The sequence below is a fragment of the Diachasma alloeum genome, unplaced genomic scaffold (genome assembly GCF_001412515.2).
Source record: "Diachasma alloeum isolate Michigan unplaced genomic scaffold, Dall2.0 Dall_scaffold_00179, whole genome shotgun sequence".
Classification (NCBI taxonomy): domain Eukaryota; kingdom Metazoa; phylum Arthropoda; class Insecta; order Hymenoptera; family Braconidae; genus Diachasma; species Diachasma alloeum.
The window spans coordinates 2,377,826-2,396,272 of NW_021680345.1; the positions used below are offsets into that span (position 1 = coordinate 2,377,826).

An 18,447-nucleotide genomic window follows, 5' to 3' on the forward strand; every position below is an offset into this window, starting at 1 on the left:
ATGCCTTTAATTTAATATAATGAACTATGCTCCAGACATTTTTGATAAACAATAAATTTTATGGAGTTGTTATCGTTGACGATGACGTTTTATTGGAACAATAAATTCAATCATTCTATTAAATATTTCAAATCATTTTGGTCTCGGAGGATGAAGTGCAACTGAAGTTTGTATTCGCTGAATACTGATCAACCGATGAACTGAGAATATGGAAATCAATTTGGGGAGAAAATAAAAGCCAGGAATACTACATTTCGATCGCATTTAACATGTTTCATTTGGATTCCATTCATTTTCAGTCGATCTTCAGTTTTTTATTGATAAATTTTATTCAATAACAGATAGAACATGTTTTCGAGTAATAATCGCTGTATTTCTGACTTTTTCTGTCGTGAGAGTTCAAACTTCACTGAAAAAAGCTATTTCTCGCTGAGTTTATCTTATCGAATGTGAGATTGGAAGAATAATTTTTGCATGCATACTCCGGGGAATCCAACGTTCGGATGACAGGAATCAGTCACGCGAGACTTGTCAATGCGACGAGATTTATCTTTTTATATTTTTACATTCATCCTCCCGGAGTCTGGTATTGAGGGGAAGATGTCTTTAACATGGGGGCCATTGATCTTTGGATAAAAGAAATTCTCACTGTTTATGGATCTACTCTTTTAATAACCCTGGTGATTGTTTCTATCGTCAATTGGCAGTGGGCGAGATTTGTCAAGAATATCTATCGATTGCACCTGGTGGGATTCGAAGCAGAATGCGCTGAGTTGGCTGGGAATGACAAAAAACGTCTGTTTGCTCCACTTAACGGAGCATTCTCTAATGATGAGATTTTGCAGTCCGAGAGGGCGATTAGGTTATTGGAAATTGGGGTGAAAACAGGTGAGAGAATCTATTATTTTATGAATATTATGGAAATGCGGGCGGATAGGACAATTTACCACGTGATATTTGCAGCAGATATTGAGGACAAGGAGATATTTTTGGCATAAATTGTTCTTAACTTCGCCATCTGCACATTATTCACAAAATAATCTGCACAAGAATTATCTCAAGACAACTCGAAAAAATTATTTATATATTTTGTTGCAAATAGTTTTTTATAGCAAAGGTCTAAGAAAATTGTTTGTGCAACAATTGTTTATGGAAATGTGAAGTCCTAAAAGAAGAAATTTCCTCAGAAATGTTTCTAGACCACGTCATTTCTAAGAAATTCGCACAATCATTGACACAGAAATTCGTGTCAACAAAACGAGATAGAAATTATTTTACGCATCATCTTGCAATATTTTTTTATTAAAAGTACCATTTTCATGGGAGGAATCGCGCACAAAAAGATTTCATAGGAGCTCCTGCATCCGCATTCGCCAGAAAACTCGAATGTATTTCTATCGGACTTCTGCTGCGGGAGCTTGTTGAAGCTCCTCATACAGTTTTCTTATAATAAAAAAAAACTAAAAATGCAATCAATTTTTTTCAATTGTTTATGATTAAATTTTTGGATTCAACAGGGGTGAATTTTGTTTCAGTTTTCAACATGTGTTTTCAGTGAAATTTTTCCGTTCTTTCGATTGAGTATGATCTCCATTAGCTCACTCCATCGAAATACTATATTTCGTCATTATGTCGAAAAAATTTTTTTTGCGAATATGAGTTTGCGAGGCGAGGGTTGCAATCATATGAGCTAGAAAAGTTTTTTTCGGTCTAATGACGAAAAATATTTTTGTCATAACGGCTATAGGCAGTGATTCACGTACACGTAGCGTACGTGAAGCGCTGCCTTACGACCGGAGTGACAAAAACGTCTTAAAATTACCAAAAAGAGTTGAAAATTCAGCACCATACCCTCTTCCCCGACTTTGATTGCAGATTTTTTAATTCTCTTACTCAAAGTGCCTGTTTTTAAATAGAATAATGCTGTCAATAAAAAAAGTGACTGTTTTTACAAAAAATATTAAAAGTATTTTTTTCTACGTTTTGTTTTTGATATTTTCGTCATTCCGGCCGTACGGCAACAATTTACGAACGCGTAGCCGTTACGGCCGAAATGCCAACAAATATCATTCGACATTTCTAACCCGTATGATTGCAACCGTCGCCTTCGGCTCGGGCTGCAAACTCATATTCGCCAGAAAGGTTTTTTTTCGTTCTTCGTTTTTTAATTTTTCATTTCAAAATTTGAAGAGAATCAACAAATTCATCGGGTCATTTTTCGGAAAACGACTTTATAAGTTTCGTCAATTTCTTTCACCCAAAGATATTTTGAAAATGGTACTTTCGAGTAACTTTCGCCTGGATCTCTGTCGTGTATTGATAAACTAGGACAAGCGTATTTTTCTCGATTTTTCTTTCCAAATCGCTTCCTCAAATTGTTGGTAAACGATTCAATAACAAACGCATTTTCGAGAAAAAAAATGCACTTATCCTAGTTTACCAATTCACCAGATATCTTTTTATCATTCGATAAGTGGAGTGCATGAAAGCTCAATCGCTTACATCGAGAAAATTTTTTTCCCTAAAAAGGGGAGAACATTCAATTCTACCCCGACAGAACTCATCTGATCTGCGTGGACTGGAATCGAAAGCTAGAAGACTACCTAACGAAGAGCGATCGCGCCTGGCAATTTTCCCACGTCAAATTCGAGAAGTTGATAATCGGCGATGGAACGTCCCTAAAAGCAATCCCGAGTAACTGTGTGGATGCAGTTGTCACCGTGAGGTCATTGTGTGCGTGTTCGTCAGTGCGAGAGACATTGCGGGAGATTCGAAGGGTCCTGGCCCCGGTAAGACAATCTTTCCCATTACCAGCTCCCGAGGACTCCCTTTCCTTCTCCGCAGTCGATAAATTGCTGGCAACCGGAAGAATATCCTGAGCTTTATTCTACCGCTGTTAAAGTAGTATAAACGTAACTTAAATTTTGACGATGGAAATTTGAAATAAATTCCAAACGGAAGTTGATATGAATAAAAACATTCTGGTTGAGTCCGCGCTCTAATTGGCAGTCTCGTATTATTGAAAATACTTAATTCAAAAGTGGCAAAATAACTCAGGAAAAATTCAGGACAAAATGCTAAAAAAAATAGGAAATTTTCAATTATCACCTATAACATTTGATGAATTGGATGGAATGAGGAAAATCATACGCAATTATACGCTATATATATGTTTGAAGAACGAATACTGCCCTTTAAGATGGTATATCAATATTTCGATTGGTTTGACACAAAAGAATAGAAAAAAACCAGCCAAAATTGATTTTGAAGTAAAAGCACGAAAAACCAATTTTTGCGTAAAAGTGCTATAACTGAATGAAAAATGCTCAGAAAGGAATGATTCATGCGTCAATTTGGAGCTTATTTAAAGTTTATCCAACAGGAAGAAAGACATTAGTGTGAAAACCAGAAAAAGGACCAGCATCAAGGTCACGGATTGTTCTATAGGGGTTAGAGACATTTGTCATGTTTAGAGACATTTGCACGCCATTTCGAGACTCGCTCTTAGTTTATAACAGAGATGTCAGACAAGATATGAATGTTTTTTTGGGCTCAAATGAAAGAGCGGGTGGAGAAATGTCGTGCTGATGCCTCTAAAGATGGTTTTGAACCAGGGGAGACTCCTAGACCCCACTGGACAATGTTGTCACAACTCTGCTTTTCAATTGAAAACAGGCATCATCTTTATTAATAAAAACATTTCTAATAATTTTGCTTTTGATTGCAGGGAGGAAAATATTTCTTCTTAGAACACATACCCGACAAAGAAGAGACATTCGCCCGTTGGCTGCAGGGTTTCCTAACAAAAACAAAAATCTACCCATCATTATTCGGTGATTGTAGACTGGACTCAAATCCCCTCTACGACATAAAGACCGCTGGTTTCTCGAAAGTTTCCTGCGAATCGATTGTCCTCAAAGGCTACGTTACCCACCCATATCATTTATATTTAACTCGCAACCACATTATGGGCACTGCCACTAAATAATTGAGTAAAATACAGATATAAAATCAGGTATTTTTACAACCAATGAAGAATCATTGTACAATAGTTTTTATTAGCAAAAGATACTCATCGATATACATATTTACAATGGCACTCTGCACGTTGAAATTATCGTCAATTAATTAAAGAAATTAATTTGATTCAATTTCATTGGAAGGATTCAGTAATAAAAAAATCACTCGTGCCGAATACCTCATGAGTACAATAATTTCCAAATATTTGATGAAACGATTAAACTCATAGTAAAATAATAAAACGTCATCGTCAACGATAACAACTCCATAACATTTATCGTTTATCAAAACTGTCCAAAACGTAGTTTATTCACAATACTAAAATCAATTTTTTCAAAAACTAAATTTTATCATTTATAAGTTAATAGAAAAGAATATTTTTTACAGTAAACGAAAAGGTACAAAATTGAATGAAAATACAACAGGTAATTAACAACGCAATAACATTTCCCATTACTAATCATCCGAGTCGGAATCATCTCGTGTTCGAAGTGTAATCACTGATTTTTTCCTCAAATTATTATTAATATTCTTACTTGACCGACTCCTCTCATAATTCTTGTTCATTGGAATCGTCAGTCCATCCCCGGAGTCCTCAAAGGGATTGTGGAATAATTTTGTACATTTTATACTGTCAATATCACTTGACTCATCATCAATTAAATTATCGTGACTATCGGTGGGGTTTTCAAGGCAGAAATCAACTGAACTCTCGTCTTCCGAAGTCAGCGCTCGTTTCCTCGAGTTTCTCGTGCCCTTTCTCACCGAAAAAATTAATTTTCTCGAATGATTTATTGATTTAACCGGTGACACCACTGAACTCGATTTTCTGTCGTCCTTTTTGAGAGATCTCTCGAGGTCATCGGGTATTTTTGCGATTGATACGCTGAGGTCCATTAATTTAACCCCTGGCAATTTTTCCTTCGGTGATGGCAATCGTTTATCTGAGCATTTAATTACTGCCTGAGGTTTCTTCGTTGGTAACTTGACCGGTGATGCCAATCTATCCACTGAAGATACCCTGAGTAATTTAACAACTGGAGTTAAAGTTCTAGTCTGTTTAATTGGAGACTGGGAACTCCTCACTGACGAGTTTCTGTCATCACTGGGACTGCGTCCCTGGACATCATCCTCCTCAAATTCTGCTTTACGCTTGATCCCACAGGACCTCGTGCGCCTCCCCAACAGCAACACCATCGATCCGCTCGACGAGCCACTGGAATCAGACTCTACTCCTTTCAATGACTTATTTTTGTCAACACTCCTACCAACATCACTACTAACACGCTTATTAATAACTCCAGTCTCAGTTTTAAACCTCTTAGGTGGGCTCTCCTGAACTTCCTCTGACTGCTTGGACGACGCATCATCGTAGCTCAAAACTCTGATAAAACTCGGTCTCGTGGTATTTTTGATAGACTTCCCAGGGCTCTCAACTGCCCCCGCAGATTTCCCCGAACCACTCCTCATATTTTTCGTAGTTCTCGCACTCATCTTCTTATCTTTCACCCTCGAGCTCTCGTAAATCTCCTCCTCGTCACTCGGCAGGATACTCCCAGAGAAAATTGGCACAGTTTCACTCGTCAAGTCGTCAATAATCCTCTTCTGGTCCTCAGAGAGTTCATCCTCCGCAGTCCTCCTCCTCATCGATCTCCTCTGGGCCCTGTGGTAACTCATCTCCATCTTCGTGATGAAATCATTGTCGTCGTCCGAGAAGAACTTGATTACTGGCTCCAAGCATCGTCTCCTGATCCCATTCATCGTCCTCCGGGGTTTCATGTCTCGAGAGGATTCACTGTAGGAGTCACTGTCGATCGTAACCGTTGCTCTTATCACGGTCCTCCCCTCCTCCTCACTCTCCTCTCTGTCCTCACCCTCGTCACCCTCGTCACTTTCTTGTCCATCTCCTGGAGCTGGAGACTCCCTCATGGAGGCATTAATCCCATCTAGTAATTCACTCTTGTCATTCGAGGGTTTCACCTTCACCTTCTTAGAATTGACTTTCCTGCTCTTGCGTTTCTTCTGCTCATTCTTCGCTTTTCTCAGGGCTGAACGTTGCCTCATCCTCCTGATGGCTCGATTATCCAGTTTTTTCTCGAATTTTTCCTCCTCTCGAGTCAAATCTCTATTATTTATGACTCCTGATGGTTTATCAGAGTCACTCAACGGTCTTCTCGATCGAGTTGGATAAAGAGAGGAACTTTTACTCTTCGGTGATGTCTTTTCAGCCTCTGAAGATGCTTGTAGAGTGCCAGATTGACTAGATAATTTTTTAGGTCGTCCCCGACGTCTGGGAACCGTATTCGCCTCTTCTCTTTCATCCTGAGCTTTCTCAGGATCAACAACTGATTTCTTTGAACGTCTAAGAAGTACAGAAGGGATTTTCTTCTCCATTCTTTCGTCCCCTGGTTTCGATTCATCAGTCTCTGCAGCTCCCTGAGCTTTCTGAGAATTAATACCTGATTTCTTTGAACGTCCAAGAAGTTCAGCACGAATTTTCTTCTCTCCTCTTTCGTCCCCTGGTGTCGATGCATCAGTCTCTGTAGCCCCCTGAGTATTCTCAGAATCAATATCTAATTTCTTCGAACGTCTAAGAAGTACAGAAGGGATTTTCTTCTCTACTCTTTCGTCTCCTGGTCTCGATTCATCAGTCTCTGTAGCCCCCTGAGTTTTCTCAGAATCAATACCTGATTTCTTTGGACGTCTAAGAAGTGCAGAACGAATTTTTTTCTCCCCTCTTTCATCCCCTGGTCTCGATTCATCAGTCTCTGTAGCTCCCTGAGCTTTCTGAGAATTAATAACTGATTTCTTTGAACGTCTAAGAAGAACAGGAGAATTTTTCTTCTCTCCTCTTTCATCCCCTGGTGTCGATTCATCAGTCTCTGTAGCCCCCTGAGCTTTCTCAGAATTAATAACTGATTTCTTTGAACGTCTAAGAAGTACAGAAGGGATTTTCTTCTCTCCTCTTTCGTCCCTTTGTGTCGATTCATCAGTCTCTGTAGCCCCCTGAGCTTTCTCAGACTCAATATCTAATTTCTTCGAACGTCTAAGAAGTACAGAAGGGATTTTCTTCTCTTCTCTTTCGTCCCCTTGTGTCGATTCATCAGTCTCTGCAGTCCCCTGAGCTTTCTGAGAATTAATAACTGATTTCTTCGAACGTCTAAGTAGTACAGAAGGGATTTTCTTTTCTTCTCTTTCGTCCCCTTGTGTCAATTCATCAGTCTCTACAGCCCCCTGAGCTTTCTGAGAATTAATAACTGATTTCTTTGAACGTCTAAGTACAGAAGGGATTTTCTTCTGTGCTCTTTCGTCCCCTGGTGTCGATTCATCAGTCTCTGCAGCTCCCAGGGGTATCTCGGACTCACTAGCTGATCTTTTCGAACGTGTAGGAGGGTTAGAAGGCTGTTCCCTGTTCTCTTCACACTCCATCATGATTATCGTACTCTGATCACTCTCCTGTGAGTCCAATTCAATTTTTCCAGTCTGAGGAACACTCCTCATATTCCTGGACAAAAACACCTCTGTTTCTGGAGAACCTCTTGACGTTGAACTAGACTCATTCACCCTTCCATTTTTCGAATTTCCCCCAAGTCTTCTATGCTTCTCTCCCCCTGATTTACCCCCAGTCCTCCCCAAAAGAGTTTCAGACAGTCTCTCCAAGGGAACAGTCAGGATTTTCTTAGTACAAAGAGACAGAAGATTCTCAGTTTCATCTGCCACAGAACTCTTAACAGAACTCCCTGAAGACTCGTCCTCATCAGTATCAGAATCAACCTCCCGATACTGAACCTTCCTCTTCTGTCTCCTCCTCAGGCTCTTCCTCTTCGCAACTCCACCGATAATCTTCCTCTTCGTCTTGGTATTGAACCTAGGACTGGGCACAAGCCCCAGATTCTTCAAGAACTTCTTCTCCCTGCGCTCAGACGGTGGATCAGAGGAATCCTTACTATTTCTCGAATGTTCATGATTCAAGAACTTTTTACTCTGTCTCCTAGCATTCATAGTCGTCCTCCTCTTGACACTAGGGACCGTCATTTTCACTTCAGGAGTTCCCTGCAACGCAGGATGAAGGTTACCAGTCTTGGGGACAATCTGATCCTCGCTGTCCATCGTAGAAGACACGATGATATCCATTGGAGAGTTCCTCCCAGTCCACAACTTCCTCCTATTCCCCTTTTTCATCAGGGGTGGGAGCCTAGGGGTTCCCCTGCCACTCGATTCACCAGAGCCCACGTCAGACTCCTTCCTCAACCCATGAATAGTGGCTTTACTAGTGAATTTATCTATGTGTTCACCAAGATCCTCGAGGACGTCAGATATCTTCATACTCGGTGCCATCAGATTCATGACTTCAGAGTCAGATCCATCGCAGGAGGTCAATCTACTTCTGTTCAGTGACTTCTCCACTGTCTCCTCGAGTTTACTCAGGATCATGGAAGTCTCCAGGGACTTGTCCAGGGATACGTTATTGTTATCACAGATTTCCTCGGTCTCTTGATGTGCTGGAGTGTTTAGTCTCGATTGCTCCAGGGGATCTCTAGTTTCTCGTGTTTCCTCAGGGTCCAGAGGATCCCCAGGGTCTAGGGGTTCCTCAGGGCTCCTGGATCCCTCCATTATCACCAGCATCTCTGATCTATTCGTGATGTTCGTGGAGCGAATGTAGGGACCAGTGGCCACTGAAGTGCTGTTGGAGGCTCCTTCTGGCCTCTGCATGGAGATGGTGTTGGTTGTTATGGGGTATGTCTCGAGCTTGGGACAGTTCTCTTCACTCAGGGAGGAATCGGGGTTATTTGTGAGTATCAGCTCATGTAGGATTGAGGGGTCTTCTTTGGTTGGGTAAGGGGCCTTGCCAGTGTCCAGCCAGTACTGGATGAGCGATGGGGACTTTCGGATGGGGGCACGATTCTTGTTGAAGGATTTTTCGTTTTCACCCTCGTCGTCTTCTTCGTCGTCCTCCTCCTCCTCGGCATACTCCTCGTGGGGACCTCCCTCGTCTCTTGGGTCCTCTGAATCTCCCTCGTAATGCTCTTGCAGTCCTTCGTTGGGCTGCTCACGGGGCCTTCCCTCCAAGTACTCTTCTAGCTCTCCCTCGTCGTCCTCCTCTTCTGATGGGGAGTCGAGAGTTATTTCAATGTCATCGGTTAACTTAAAATAAAGGAAAAGGGGATTAAAATAAAATATTCACTATCCGAGGGAAAAGGATTGGTCTTTCTGTTTAAATTGCGGTGGATCAATGGGAGAAAAACGTGGAATAATGGTGTGAAAATTATCGTATAAGGGATGTTCTATGTCAACTATCTTTTTTTAAACTATTTTTATTTCGATTTTGTTAGGGGAGAGTGTGCAATATAAAACCGCCGAAAAACGACTATTGGATACAATTCAAGCAAAAGAAAAATTTTTTCTTATCAACATTTTTTGGTATTGGGAGTACTGATGAGAATAATAATTTTCTATTCGTCTTTTAATTCAATTGGTTAGATTAGGCCGATTAAACTTCTTTTTTCTTTCGATTGAAATTTAGCATCGCATTTTCCTTTTTCCCACTCTGGGTCTCCACCTGGGCCTTGCTCTAGACTTTGGATTTTGCTGTGTCAATTTCTTTTTAATTAATTCATTGACAAAATTTTCTCCTGTCAAAAATTCTCAATAATTTTCCATTCTACTGAATTTTTTATCTCTTGACAGACCTCAAATTGTCCTTAATCGTCTATCTATTGGTCTGGTTACCCTACGCAATTTTTTTCACTGAGCTGAAGCAATTCAAACGGAAAGGCCTGAACTTTTCACTCCGACAGTAGCCTGGGAGAAGAGTGTATGTACCTTTGTGGAGTACTTTTCGAACAAATTGTCCCATACTCTTTTACGATTCTCGGTTATGTGCTCAGGTAACTGGAAGCAATCGAGTTTCTCCTTGCCCTGTGTTATTCTGCAAAGGGATTTATTTTACATTATTGTTTTGTATTGTTGGGGAGTTGACGAGCTGGAAAGTTAACCTCAACCGTTAGAGTTTTGGTGGAGTACAGACCTTTCAAGACCCCGTAAGTATGATTGCGAGAGCAGACCATTGGATCCAGCGTCAGAATCATCCATTCCTAGGGGCTTGCTCAGTCAATTATCCGGGTAACACGGTTTTACGATACAATGGAGCACTTTTCAGTTATCATTTTCGGAGTGCGTGCGACATAATAAACAAGGCGGGAAGTAAACAGGGAGGCAAGTAACGCCGCCGAATTTGGAGCGGAGCGCAACAGTGGAAATAAAGGGTGACGACATCTATCGGTCGAGGGTAAAGGGAATACTCGGGGGGTAATGCTGGGAGGAAGATTTGGAGGGCTCGAGCAGGGTTTGGCGTGTAAATTACGTTGATAAATTACACCGTTTTTTACCGACGTAATTTACGTAAATTACCTCGACGGATTTTTTACATTTTTTACATTCCTTCGAAAAGCTTGCAATTTTCGATTACCAAATTTTTTTATTTTATTCCGAATGACGAAGACGCAGTATTGGACACAAAAAATAGTATATTATGGCCCGAGGATAGATAAACAGCGAATTTTAATTTCACTTTGTTCGGTTAGAACGCGGTTCTCGGTACTTGAGGTATAAAATATCATTTTATGTCACTAGGATCGTAAAACTGCGATTCTAACATCGATTTCCTCGGTTAAATCGCGGTTTTTGGGCCCAGAGACATAAAATATTGTATGCCACATGGCGATAAAACTATTTCCTGACTCGAGTGATTAAAATCCTCAATTACGAGGTGAGACCCTCGTGGTTTATCACCCTTGCGAGGTATAATCTTCGCGAGGCTTCACGGTTTACGATAAAAGGTAATGTCGGCTGGTTGTTTACATTTTTTACATTTATTACGTAAATTACGCGTTTTTTACAATGACATGTAAAAAACTGCGGTCATCGACAGATGTGCGCAACGCTGGGCTCGAGTTTGAATGGGAACTTTTATTTACAGTTTTTTTCTTGCACCAGCTACGTTTCTCAGCACGCGAAAAAAAATTTTCTTCTATCAACACCACCAGTGCAAGCTGAGCAATTAAAAATAACAGGATGACGAAAACCTGGACAGGTAAGACTCATTAAATATTCGTAAATAAGTCATTAAAAATTCGTACAGGTTATAAGTGACATACATCTAATGTCAAACGAATTTATTCGAACATGCGGTGTTAATTTGACACCATAATACCATAAATACCGATTTCTCCTGCGGATGACATAGAGATCGTTTTTGTCGATAGGTCCTAGAGTTTGCGCATGCGTACATAGGCTAGATAATGCGGGAAAAGTGACAGTCTCCCGCGTAAATCAGTGAACTGTGTAGTAGATGTAAACAGCTACATCAAACGAGAAAATTGATTATTTTCCAAGTGAAAAATTCATGTTTATGAATAATGAACATTGTTGATTCCCTGGTACGACGCAACGCTGGATTCGGTGAGTGTTGAGTCTCCACATATGTCTTATAATTGGATAAATGTTACTGGTCACCTCCACATGACGTTTTTGGAGGTTATCTCCGCTTCCATTTGGTTGTTTGCTCTTTCACGCGACACTGAGTTAATCATTTTAAATTAATAGTGAGAAATGAGACGAAAAATGATGTGACAATATTTTTCAGAATCGATACGAGACTATGACCTCGCATTATACCGACTAAAGTGCTACCAGGACGATATTTACCGAGGAATAACTCCAAACACAGACGCCCCAGACTTCAATCCAGAACCGCCAGTTTTCGCCTGTCGCTTTTGTCCGAATCCAGGATATGAACAAATTCTTGCTCTTGCTAATGAGGATGGGAAAATTGCACTGCAGGATATATTGGTCAAGGGAGAGGCCAATCAAGCTCTTGATGGTACACAAGTAAGTTGAATAACGAATAAGGAAGGTTTTACCAAAGGAAATTCATCGATTCAGTAGCGAAGCGTTAAAGCGATTCATTTTTCACTAGGGAGAACTGTTCAACGCTGATATTTACCATATTTTATCATTTTATATTGTGGATGCTGGGATATTTACATTTCACTCCGAAAATTTTTGATGGATGTGCGTAGAATTTTTGATAATGATGACTTTATTCATAGAATTACTTGCTGAGGACAATGAAAAGACGTTTTTGTTGTTTCTGAGATTGTAAACAAAAAAATCTTGATAATGACGAATACACTGAGCAATATGCGACAAATCTTGACATTCTCCATAACCATACACTGAGAGAAAAACAAACACATTTTCAAAAAAGTTTTGTTTAGGCCAACAAAATGGCTAGTTGAAAATTTCCAAAAAAGAATTTGTATGGTTTGAATTAAAAAGTCTCAAACATGAATAATTGTTCTGCTTTCGATAGCAACGAAATATTTGGCGCAACAAAGATTTTTCGGAAGCAAAATGCGTATGGGAGTATCGAAAAAAATTTCATTCCGGCGCACTCTGCATGTTTGGCACAAAAAAATCCATTTATGATAATTTTCAAAAAACTATTTTCTTAGCACAGGTGAGACTTCTTTGAGAACTGTCGTTTTTCTCTCAGTGTATGAATAATCTTGTGTCTGTCCGGATCCCACCCCAACATAAATTACCTGTCTCTCCTTCATCATCCCCACTCACCATCTAACCCATAAAAATCTTTCAGGCCCACTGCAACGCGATCTTCGACATAGCCTGGATGCCGAACGAGCTGAAGCTCGTAACAGCCTCAGGAGACCAAACAGCGCGCCTCTGGGACGTCTCCACCCAGCAAATAACCCAAGTAGACTGCTTCAGCGCTCACAGCCGCAGCGTGAAAACCGTAGTATTCCGCCCCCAGGACAAAGCAGTGTTCGCGACAGGAGCCCGTGACGGAGCGATAATGCTCTGGGACATCCGAGCCTCCCACAACGGCCAGCGTCGTCCCGACAACTGCATCATGAACGGTCACGTCAGTGGCACCAAGTCCCGACACCGAGGAACCGAGGAATCCTCACGAACCCAGAGCATAACAGGTCTCACCTTCCAGGACGACATGACACTGATCTCAGGTGCAGCTGGCGATGGCTTGATCAAAGTCTGGGATCTACGAAAAAACTACTCAGTCCACAAGAAGGAGCCTCAGCCCAAGCACGTGATGCAGTACACTGGAGGCAGTACAAGGAATGGCTTCACCTCCCTCCTGGTTGATCCAGCAGGAATAACACTTTATGCTTCCTGTATGGACAACAACATTTACGCCTACAACATATCCTCGTACAATCCGAAACCCATTGGGGAGTTCTATGGCCACGAGAACTCGACATTCTACGTGAAAACCTGCCTGAGTCCAGATGGAAAATACTTGGCTAGTGGATCCAGTGACGAGCAGGCCTACATCTGGAAGACGAGCAGGCCTGGTGGTCCCCTGGTGAAGCTCTCTGGACACACTAAGGAAGTGACGTGTGTTGCTTGGTGCAACATGGGGGAATTGAAGATTGTCACGTGCTCTGACGACAGTTGCCACAGGATCTGGAGGGTTGGGCTGGAGCACAAGAGTGATAATGATGACATTGAGATTATTGGGAGGGCAGAGAAGGTGGATGTTAACTCCACGAGGCAGTCTGTCCTGGAGACGACACCGACGGTGTCCAAGAGGTGGATAAGGCAGGCGCACACACCCACTGATGGAACCCCAGGCTCTGACACTGGTCAGAGGATTCAAAATCTGAGTTCTGGGAAGAGATCGAGGGCTCAGATGCTGGCTGGGGGCTCCTGGACGGATGGAAAGTTCAAGACTATTCTTTCGCCCATTGAGGAGAACCTGGAGCCACTTGCCAAGAGGGCTAATGTTGAGAATAGGAGTGCCAGGAGGCTTTTTAGTCCCTCGAGTTCGAAGGATGCTGAGGCTGGACCTTCCTCTGATAAAACTCCTTTCTCTCCTACTTTGAATCTTCCTAATTTTGTTATTGATGGAACTGCACCTCATCTCGTTCAGATGTCTCCGCAGAAGTGCAAGGAGAATGTGGATTGGCTGACGAAGATCAGGAAGGAGCGGTTCGAGCAGAGGAGCAAGCCGGAGGAGAGGGTTCAGAGCCCAGGGGCACAGGTGACACCAGCCAGGAGGGGAACGAGGTCCAAGTCTGCTGAGCCCAGGAGGGTCAAGGGCCCCTCGGTTTCGTTGTTGAATTTCTTCAGGGTGGGGAGGGAGTGCGAGAAGGACCTCTGTGGGGAGGGGAATAATGTTCGGTCGCAAAGACGAGATTCTGTAGATTAGGGGAGGGGAGTTCGGTGTGTTGAATGGGTGTCATACTTTTAATTAGTTTAGGGTGAGATTCAGGGAGAATGAGACACTAGCTGAATTCTCGTCGAGAGGGTATTTTGGCAGGGAATAAGAGAAACTGGACGAGTCATTAAGGAAGTGGGGAAAGCAGATAAGATAATTCCAATTAGACTTTAATGTTTACACTAGAGATTGAAGGAAGATGGCAAAATTTCTATGATCAACTCCCTTTCCTTACGAAATTCTGTAGATTAGGAGAGGGAAGTTTGATGTGTGGAATGGGTGTCATACTTTTAATTAGTTTAGGGTGAGATTCAGGGAGAATGAAACACTAGCTGAATACTCGTCGAGAGGGTATTTTGGCAGGGAATAAGAGAAATGAATACTCTTGATGACATCATAGAAACTTGACGAGTCATTAAGGAAGTGGGGAAAGTAGATTAGATAATTCCAATTAGACTTTAGTTTTCATTCTAAAAGATGATGGGGGATGGCAACATTTGTATGATCGACTTTTCCGTGGCTTTGGTCCAACTGAAATGAAAGTACTTAGGATTTTTTCCCGATTTGTGAAAAAATCTGATATATTCTGGTGAATGTGAAATTATTGTGGTAATGATTGGTTTTAGGAGAACATGTCAAAGGACCCTTTTTTAAAATGTTGTCAACTTCAGAATAGGTCTTTTGAAATTTTCCCATTAAACGACTCCTTCCCAAGATAATCACATAATTGTGGACCAGTTTTAAAAAAATAGACGTTCAAATAGTGGAATTCTCTGATCATCGTTTCTGTATGAGAGACTAAGAAATGTGCAAATGTTTTCTTGGGATTTTTTTTATACTCTAGTGCCACTGCCTTTTGGGTAGCCTCCAGTACAATTTATCGTGAATGTGAAACGAGTGGAATATTAGTCGAGAGAATTATGGAGTAAAACTTTACGAATGAATTGAAAGTAGTTCGACAAATATTGAAATGTCACGAAAGTTAACGAAAGTTAATTTATGAGAAAATGTCAAGAGACTTTTTTGTCGGAAAGTCCCATGTGAGAAAGAGATAATATAAAGTATAATAAAAATTCGGTTCATTTCTGTACAATTTTATTGAATAATGTTGTTCGAATTGAAATGTTCAATAGAATATCAATCGATCCTGATTTTTTCATACAACTTATTCTATTGGGACAGTTTCTATAAGAAATCGTCGAGGCAAACTTTCTTTATTTTTTTACTTTTCTTTGAAAAACAGAAAGTATCATGAAAGAATTGAAAAAAACAATATTAATTTGAAATAGAAATCCAATAAGATTTGTTACCCGAAAAAAGTCTGATGGAATTTTCTCCTAAAATAATGAAATGAATACTCTTGATGACATCACAGATTCGTTCATCACTTCGAGGGCGTTTGTACAGGTCTCAGAAATATTTGCTTGCAGTTGCAAATGACAAAATTGAGGATATAGTGAGGCAATACTCCACGACATCATTGATATCAATTTATCGTATGTTAGAAGTGAGCGTTTATAATTGTTATTCGGGTATTGTTAGTAACCATCCAGTGTCTTAGTGTTAGCATTACGTATTCTTTGTGAGTCTCCATGGAATCGGCCTTTTTACGAAAACGCTTTCAATGCCTGTTATCTAAGCAAAGTATTTTTTACTCAGATGTAAATTATTTTTTGTAATTAAATTTTTATATCCTTTGAAATTTGTGGTTAATTTTTCCTTCCGGATGGAAGCTTTGTTATCATTGGTTTTTACGATCTTCTAATTTTACCTGGAAATGATGTAGAATGTCATGAAATTTGAAGATATGATGTTCTGAGAAAATGTGCAGATTTTTATGATTTTATACTAGCGCCACTCCTGATGATGTTGGTGCCGTTTAATTATGCCTTTTTTCCTGTCATTCGATTTTCCTTCTTTCAATTAATTGTTTATAATCATTCTCATAGCAAAAAGCAATACGATTGATGAGAATCATATGTCCCAATTTATCAGCTGTTAAATTTTCATATTACAATAAATTTCTTGCTCATGTTCTAATTCCTACACTGAAAGAAGAATTTCATAATACGTAGACCATATTTACCTGAGAGATGCAAATTATTTTCAATGGTTTAAATCTCAGAATGTTTGCGGTTCACGGAGCTCGAATGAATTCTCATTTATCATTATCGTTGTGCGTTATATCATGAATATATTACATATCGAGATATTGGAACTGCATAACAAAAAAATTATGAAAACAATAAATACTTGAAGATTGACAATTCTTCTACGCAATTTGAGTGAGTTCATTTGCGACAAAATCATACTTGAGTACAAGAATATTTTCAAGCATGAGATCTTTCTCGGGCCGCGTGTGTCGAGATCTCTGCGAGAATTAAACAATTAAAGAAAAATTACTTATCTCAAGAAAATATGTTTCAAACATTAAATTTTTTTTGTCTCAGTGTATGTTCACTGAATAAGACTTTAATCATAATTACAATTCAATTCCTTCCTTCACTTTAGACTGTGAATTTCTGAAATTCAATGTTTGTTGAGAATCTGATAAAAGTGCGCGCTCACACTGTTATCAATTTTTAATTAGTTCATAGTTAATTCATTTAATGTGTTGTTCATCTCACAACAATTCTCTCTGCAAGTTTTCTCCAGGGTCGTCTCCTCTTACCTGACAACTGTGAAAAAATTTCCTCCGCATTTTTGAATAATTCAAATTCAATTCTCGATCGCATTGAAACGCCAATCAAACAGAGAGAGAGTAACTTTCCAACACTTCAAAGAGATGCAGAACAGGAGATGAATTCAATGATTGTAGACAGTTTATTTCATACCTAGAGAGAGCTCAGAAGAGCTTTTTTGTAGTTTGAAAGAACCCTGCTTTTCATCGCAACGTGTCGAACGCACAAGTGATGGAAAGAATTTTTTAGCGAATGCGCTAGGTTTTCCTTTGGATTTATTCACCTGTACTTAACCGAATCAATTTCAGATTGCAATTAAATTTCAATGAGGCAAAAAGAGTTAATCCCCCATACTTTACGACAAATGATCTCTAAAATATGAGAAACAACCCCTAATAATCCGCGAATTCCTTGCGAATCCTTCCAAGGACAGCACAAGGTTCTTCCCTCCATGATTCGAGTACTCCTTGATAACCATATCTAACCACGAGAAGCCTCCCACCTGGAGTGCATCCGGTTGTCATCATTCGGTTAATCATCTTTAATGCATCCAGATAACTGGGGATAAAAAATCCCACCAATTAACACGAGAACAACATTACAATGCACGTAAATAGTTATGGGCATAAAAAGTTACGAGAATAAAAATTATGTCGAAGAATCTCAAATAACATTTTAGCACGTCGGTTTCGCTCTTCGTTTATGCAAATTAAAAGGGCTGGGGGATCGGTGATATCGCGGCTTGCGAGTGGAAAGGGAGAGGCCTCATGACGAGGGAATTGGTCACCGGGAGATATTGGAAGGAGAACACCCGCCAGCCTTGTTAAAAATGCAGAACTGGCGGATTCGTAGTGGAATCTGAATTTGATTGCCGTTTAGATTACTTTGATGATGATTGGAATTTTTCCATTGAATTGCAGGAAGCAAGTTTTTTTATGATTCAGGGAAGGGGTGAAAACAGCAGATGAGGGCCATAATATCATAAAGTTTATTTCTTTAGTATTTTTGGCACAAATAAATTTTGAGGAAAATGGCGCTTTTTTCTTTTGCAGTTCCAAAAATTCTCGTGAAAACAGTTTTTCGAGTTTTCCTTCTAATAATTTTAAGGACATCCTTATCTTTTACAGTTTGGTACACACCACAAATTGAAATTCCTATTTTAAGAAAAAGCTATTCTATGTATTACATCGTCATCGGAGAGTCAAAGGGGCGTAACATCTAGCTGACACACAACTTATGCCCCTTTGGCTATAAGACGACGATGTAATACAATTTGAGAAAATATACCATGCGAAAATATATCACTAATCAGCAATGATAGTTATACTGGATTCTAACAGAAAAAAAAATTCTGGTCGTTAGGAATCTGCTGGATTATAAAACTTAACGAATGAAAAATCCTAAAATCGGGTTATGTTGTCATTAATTTCCAGTGACATAATGCAAATTTTGAGAATTTTATCCCCAAATCTCAGTGATTAAATCTCT

General features: G+C 40.0%; 3 protein-coding genes across 4 annotated transcripts; 2 read left to right on the top strand and 1 right to left on the bottom strand.

Moving 5' to 3' along the window:
* Positions 1-447: 447 nt before the first annotated feature.
* Positions 448-4,193, top strand: LOC107043530 (methyltransferase-like protein 7B). The gene is made up of 3 exons (XM_015265066.2): positions 448-888; positions 2,530-2,789; positions 3,728-4,193. Exons 1-3 carry the CDS (start codon positions 612-614, stop codon positions 3,986-3,988), a joined length of 798 nt encoding a protein of 265 aa, XP_015120552.1. The 5' UTR covers positions 448-611; the 3' UTR covers positions 3,989-4,193.
* On the bottom strand, positions 4,039-10,211 carry LOC107043514. 2 transcript variants are annotated; one of them, XM_015265052.1, is made up of 3 exons: positions 10,049-10,211; positions 9,844-9,949; positions 4,039-9,165 (listed from the first exon to the last, which is right to left on the bottom strand). In XM_015265052.1, the coding sequence occupies exons 1-3, from the start codon at positions 10,111-10,113 to the stop codon at positions 4,477-4,479; spliced, it is 4,860 nt and encodes a 1,619-aa protein (XP_015120538.1). In that variant the 5' UTR covers positions 10,114-10,211; the 3' UTR covers positions 4,039-4,476. The 2 variants fall into 2 exon arrangements, with proteins under 2 accessions (XP_015120538.1, XP_015120542.1); XM_015265056.1 differs by lacking the exon at positions 10,049-10,211 and having other exon boundaries at positions 4,039-9,122; positions 9,844-9,942.
* Positions 10,212-11,359: 1,148 nt separating this feature from the next.
* LOC107040964 (protein lethal(2)denticleless) lies at positions 11,360-15,980 on the top strand. The gene is made up of 3 exons (XM_015261303.2): positions 11,360-11,481; positions 11,666-11,910; positions 12,680-15,980. The coding sequence occupies exons 1-3, from the start codon at positions 11,439-11,441 to the stop codon at positions 14,267-14,269; spliced, it is 1,878 nt and encodes a 625-aa protein (XP_015116789.1). The 5' UTR covers positions 11,360-11,438; the 3' UTR covers positions 14,270-15,980.
* Positions 15,981-18,447: the final 2,467 nt, after the last annotated feature.

What these genes read in the sequence shown, in the direction of transcription:
- LOC107043514 (XM_015265052.1), bottom strand. Translation starts at nt 10,113, where the DNA reads ATGGATGATTCTGACGCTGGATCCAATGGTCTGCTCTCGCAATCATAC. An exon ending in TACTTACGGGGTCTTGAAAG is followed by an intron (nt 9,950 to 10,048) that starts GTCTGTACTCCA and finishes ATCCCTTTGCAG; the next exon opens with AATAACACAGGGCAAGGAGA. An exon ending in TCGAAAAGTACTCCACAAAG is followed by an intron (nt 9,166 to 9,843) that starts GTACATACACTC and finishes CTTTATTTTAAG; the next exon opens with TTAACCGATGACATTGAAAT.
- LOC107040964 (XM_015261303.2), top strand. Translation starts at nt 11,439, where the DNA reads ATGAACATTGTTGATTCCCTGGTACGACGCAACGCTGGATTCG. An exon ending in ACGACGCAACGCTGGATTCG is followed by an intron (nt 11,482 to 11,665) that starts GTGAGTGTTGAG and finishes AATATTTTTCAG; the next exon opens with AATCGATACGAGACTATGAC. An exon ending in AAGCTCTTGATGGTACACAA is followed by an intron (nt 11,911 to 12,679) that starts GTAAGTTGAATA and finishes AAAATCTTTCAG; the next exon opens with GCCCACTGCAACGCGATCTT.
- LOC107043530 (XM_015265066.2), top strand. Translation starts at nt 612, where the DNA reads ATGGGGGCCATTGATCTTTGGATAAAAGAAATTCTCACTGTTTATGGA. An exon ending in GGAAATTGGGGTGAAAACAG is followed by an intron (nt 889 to 2,529) that starts GTGAGAGAATCT and finishes TTCCCTAAAAAG; the next exon opens with GGGAGAACATTCAATTCTAC. An exon ending in TTCGAAGGGTCCTGGCCCCG is followed by an intron (nt 2,790 to 3,727) that starts GTAAGACAATCT and finishes TTTTGATTGCAG; the next exon opens with GGAGGAAAATATTTCTTCTT.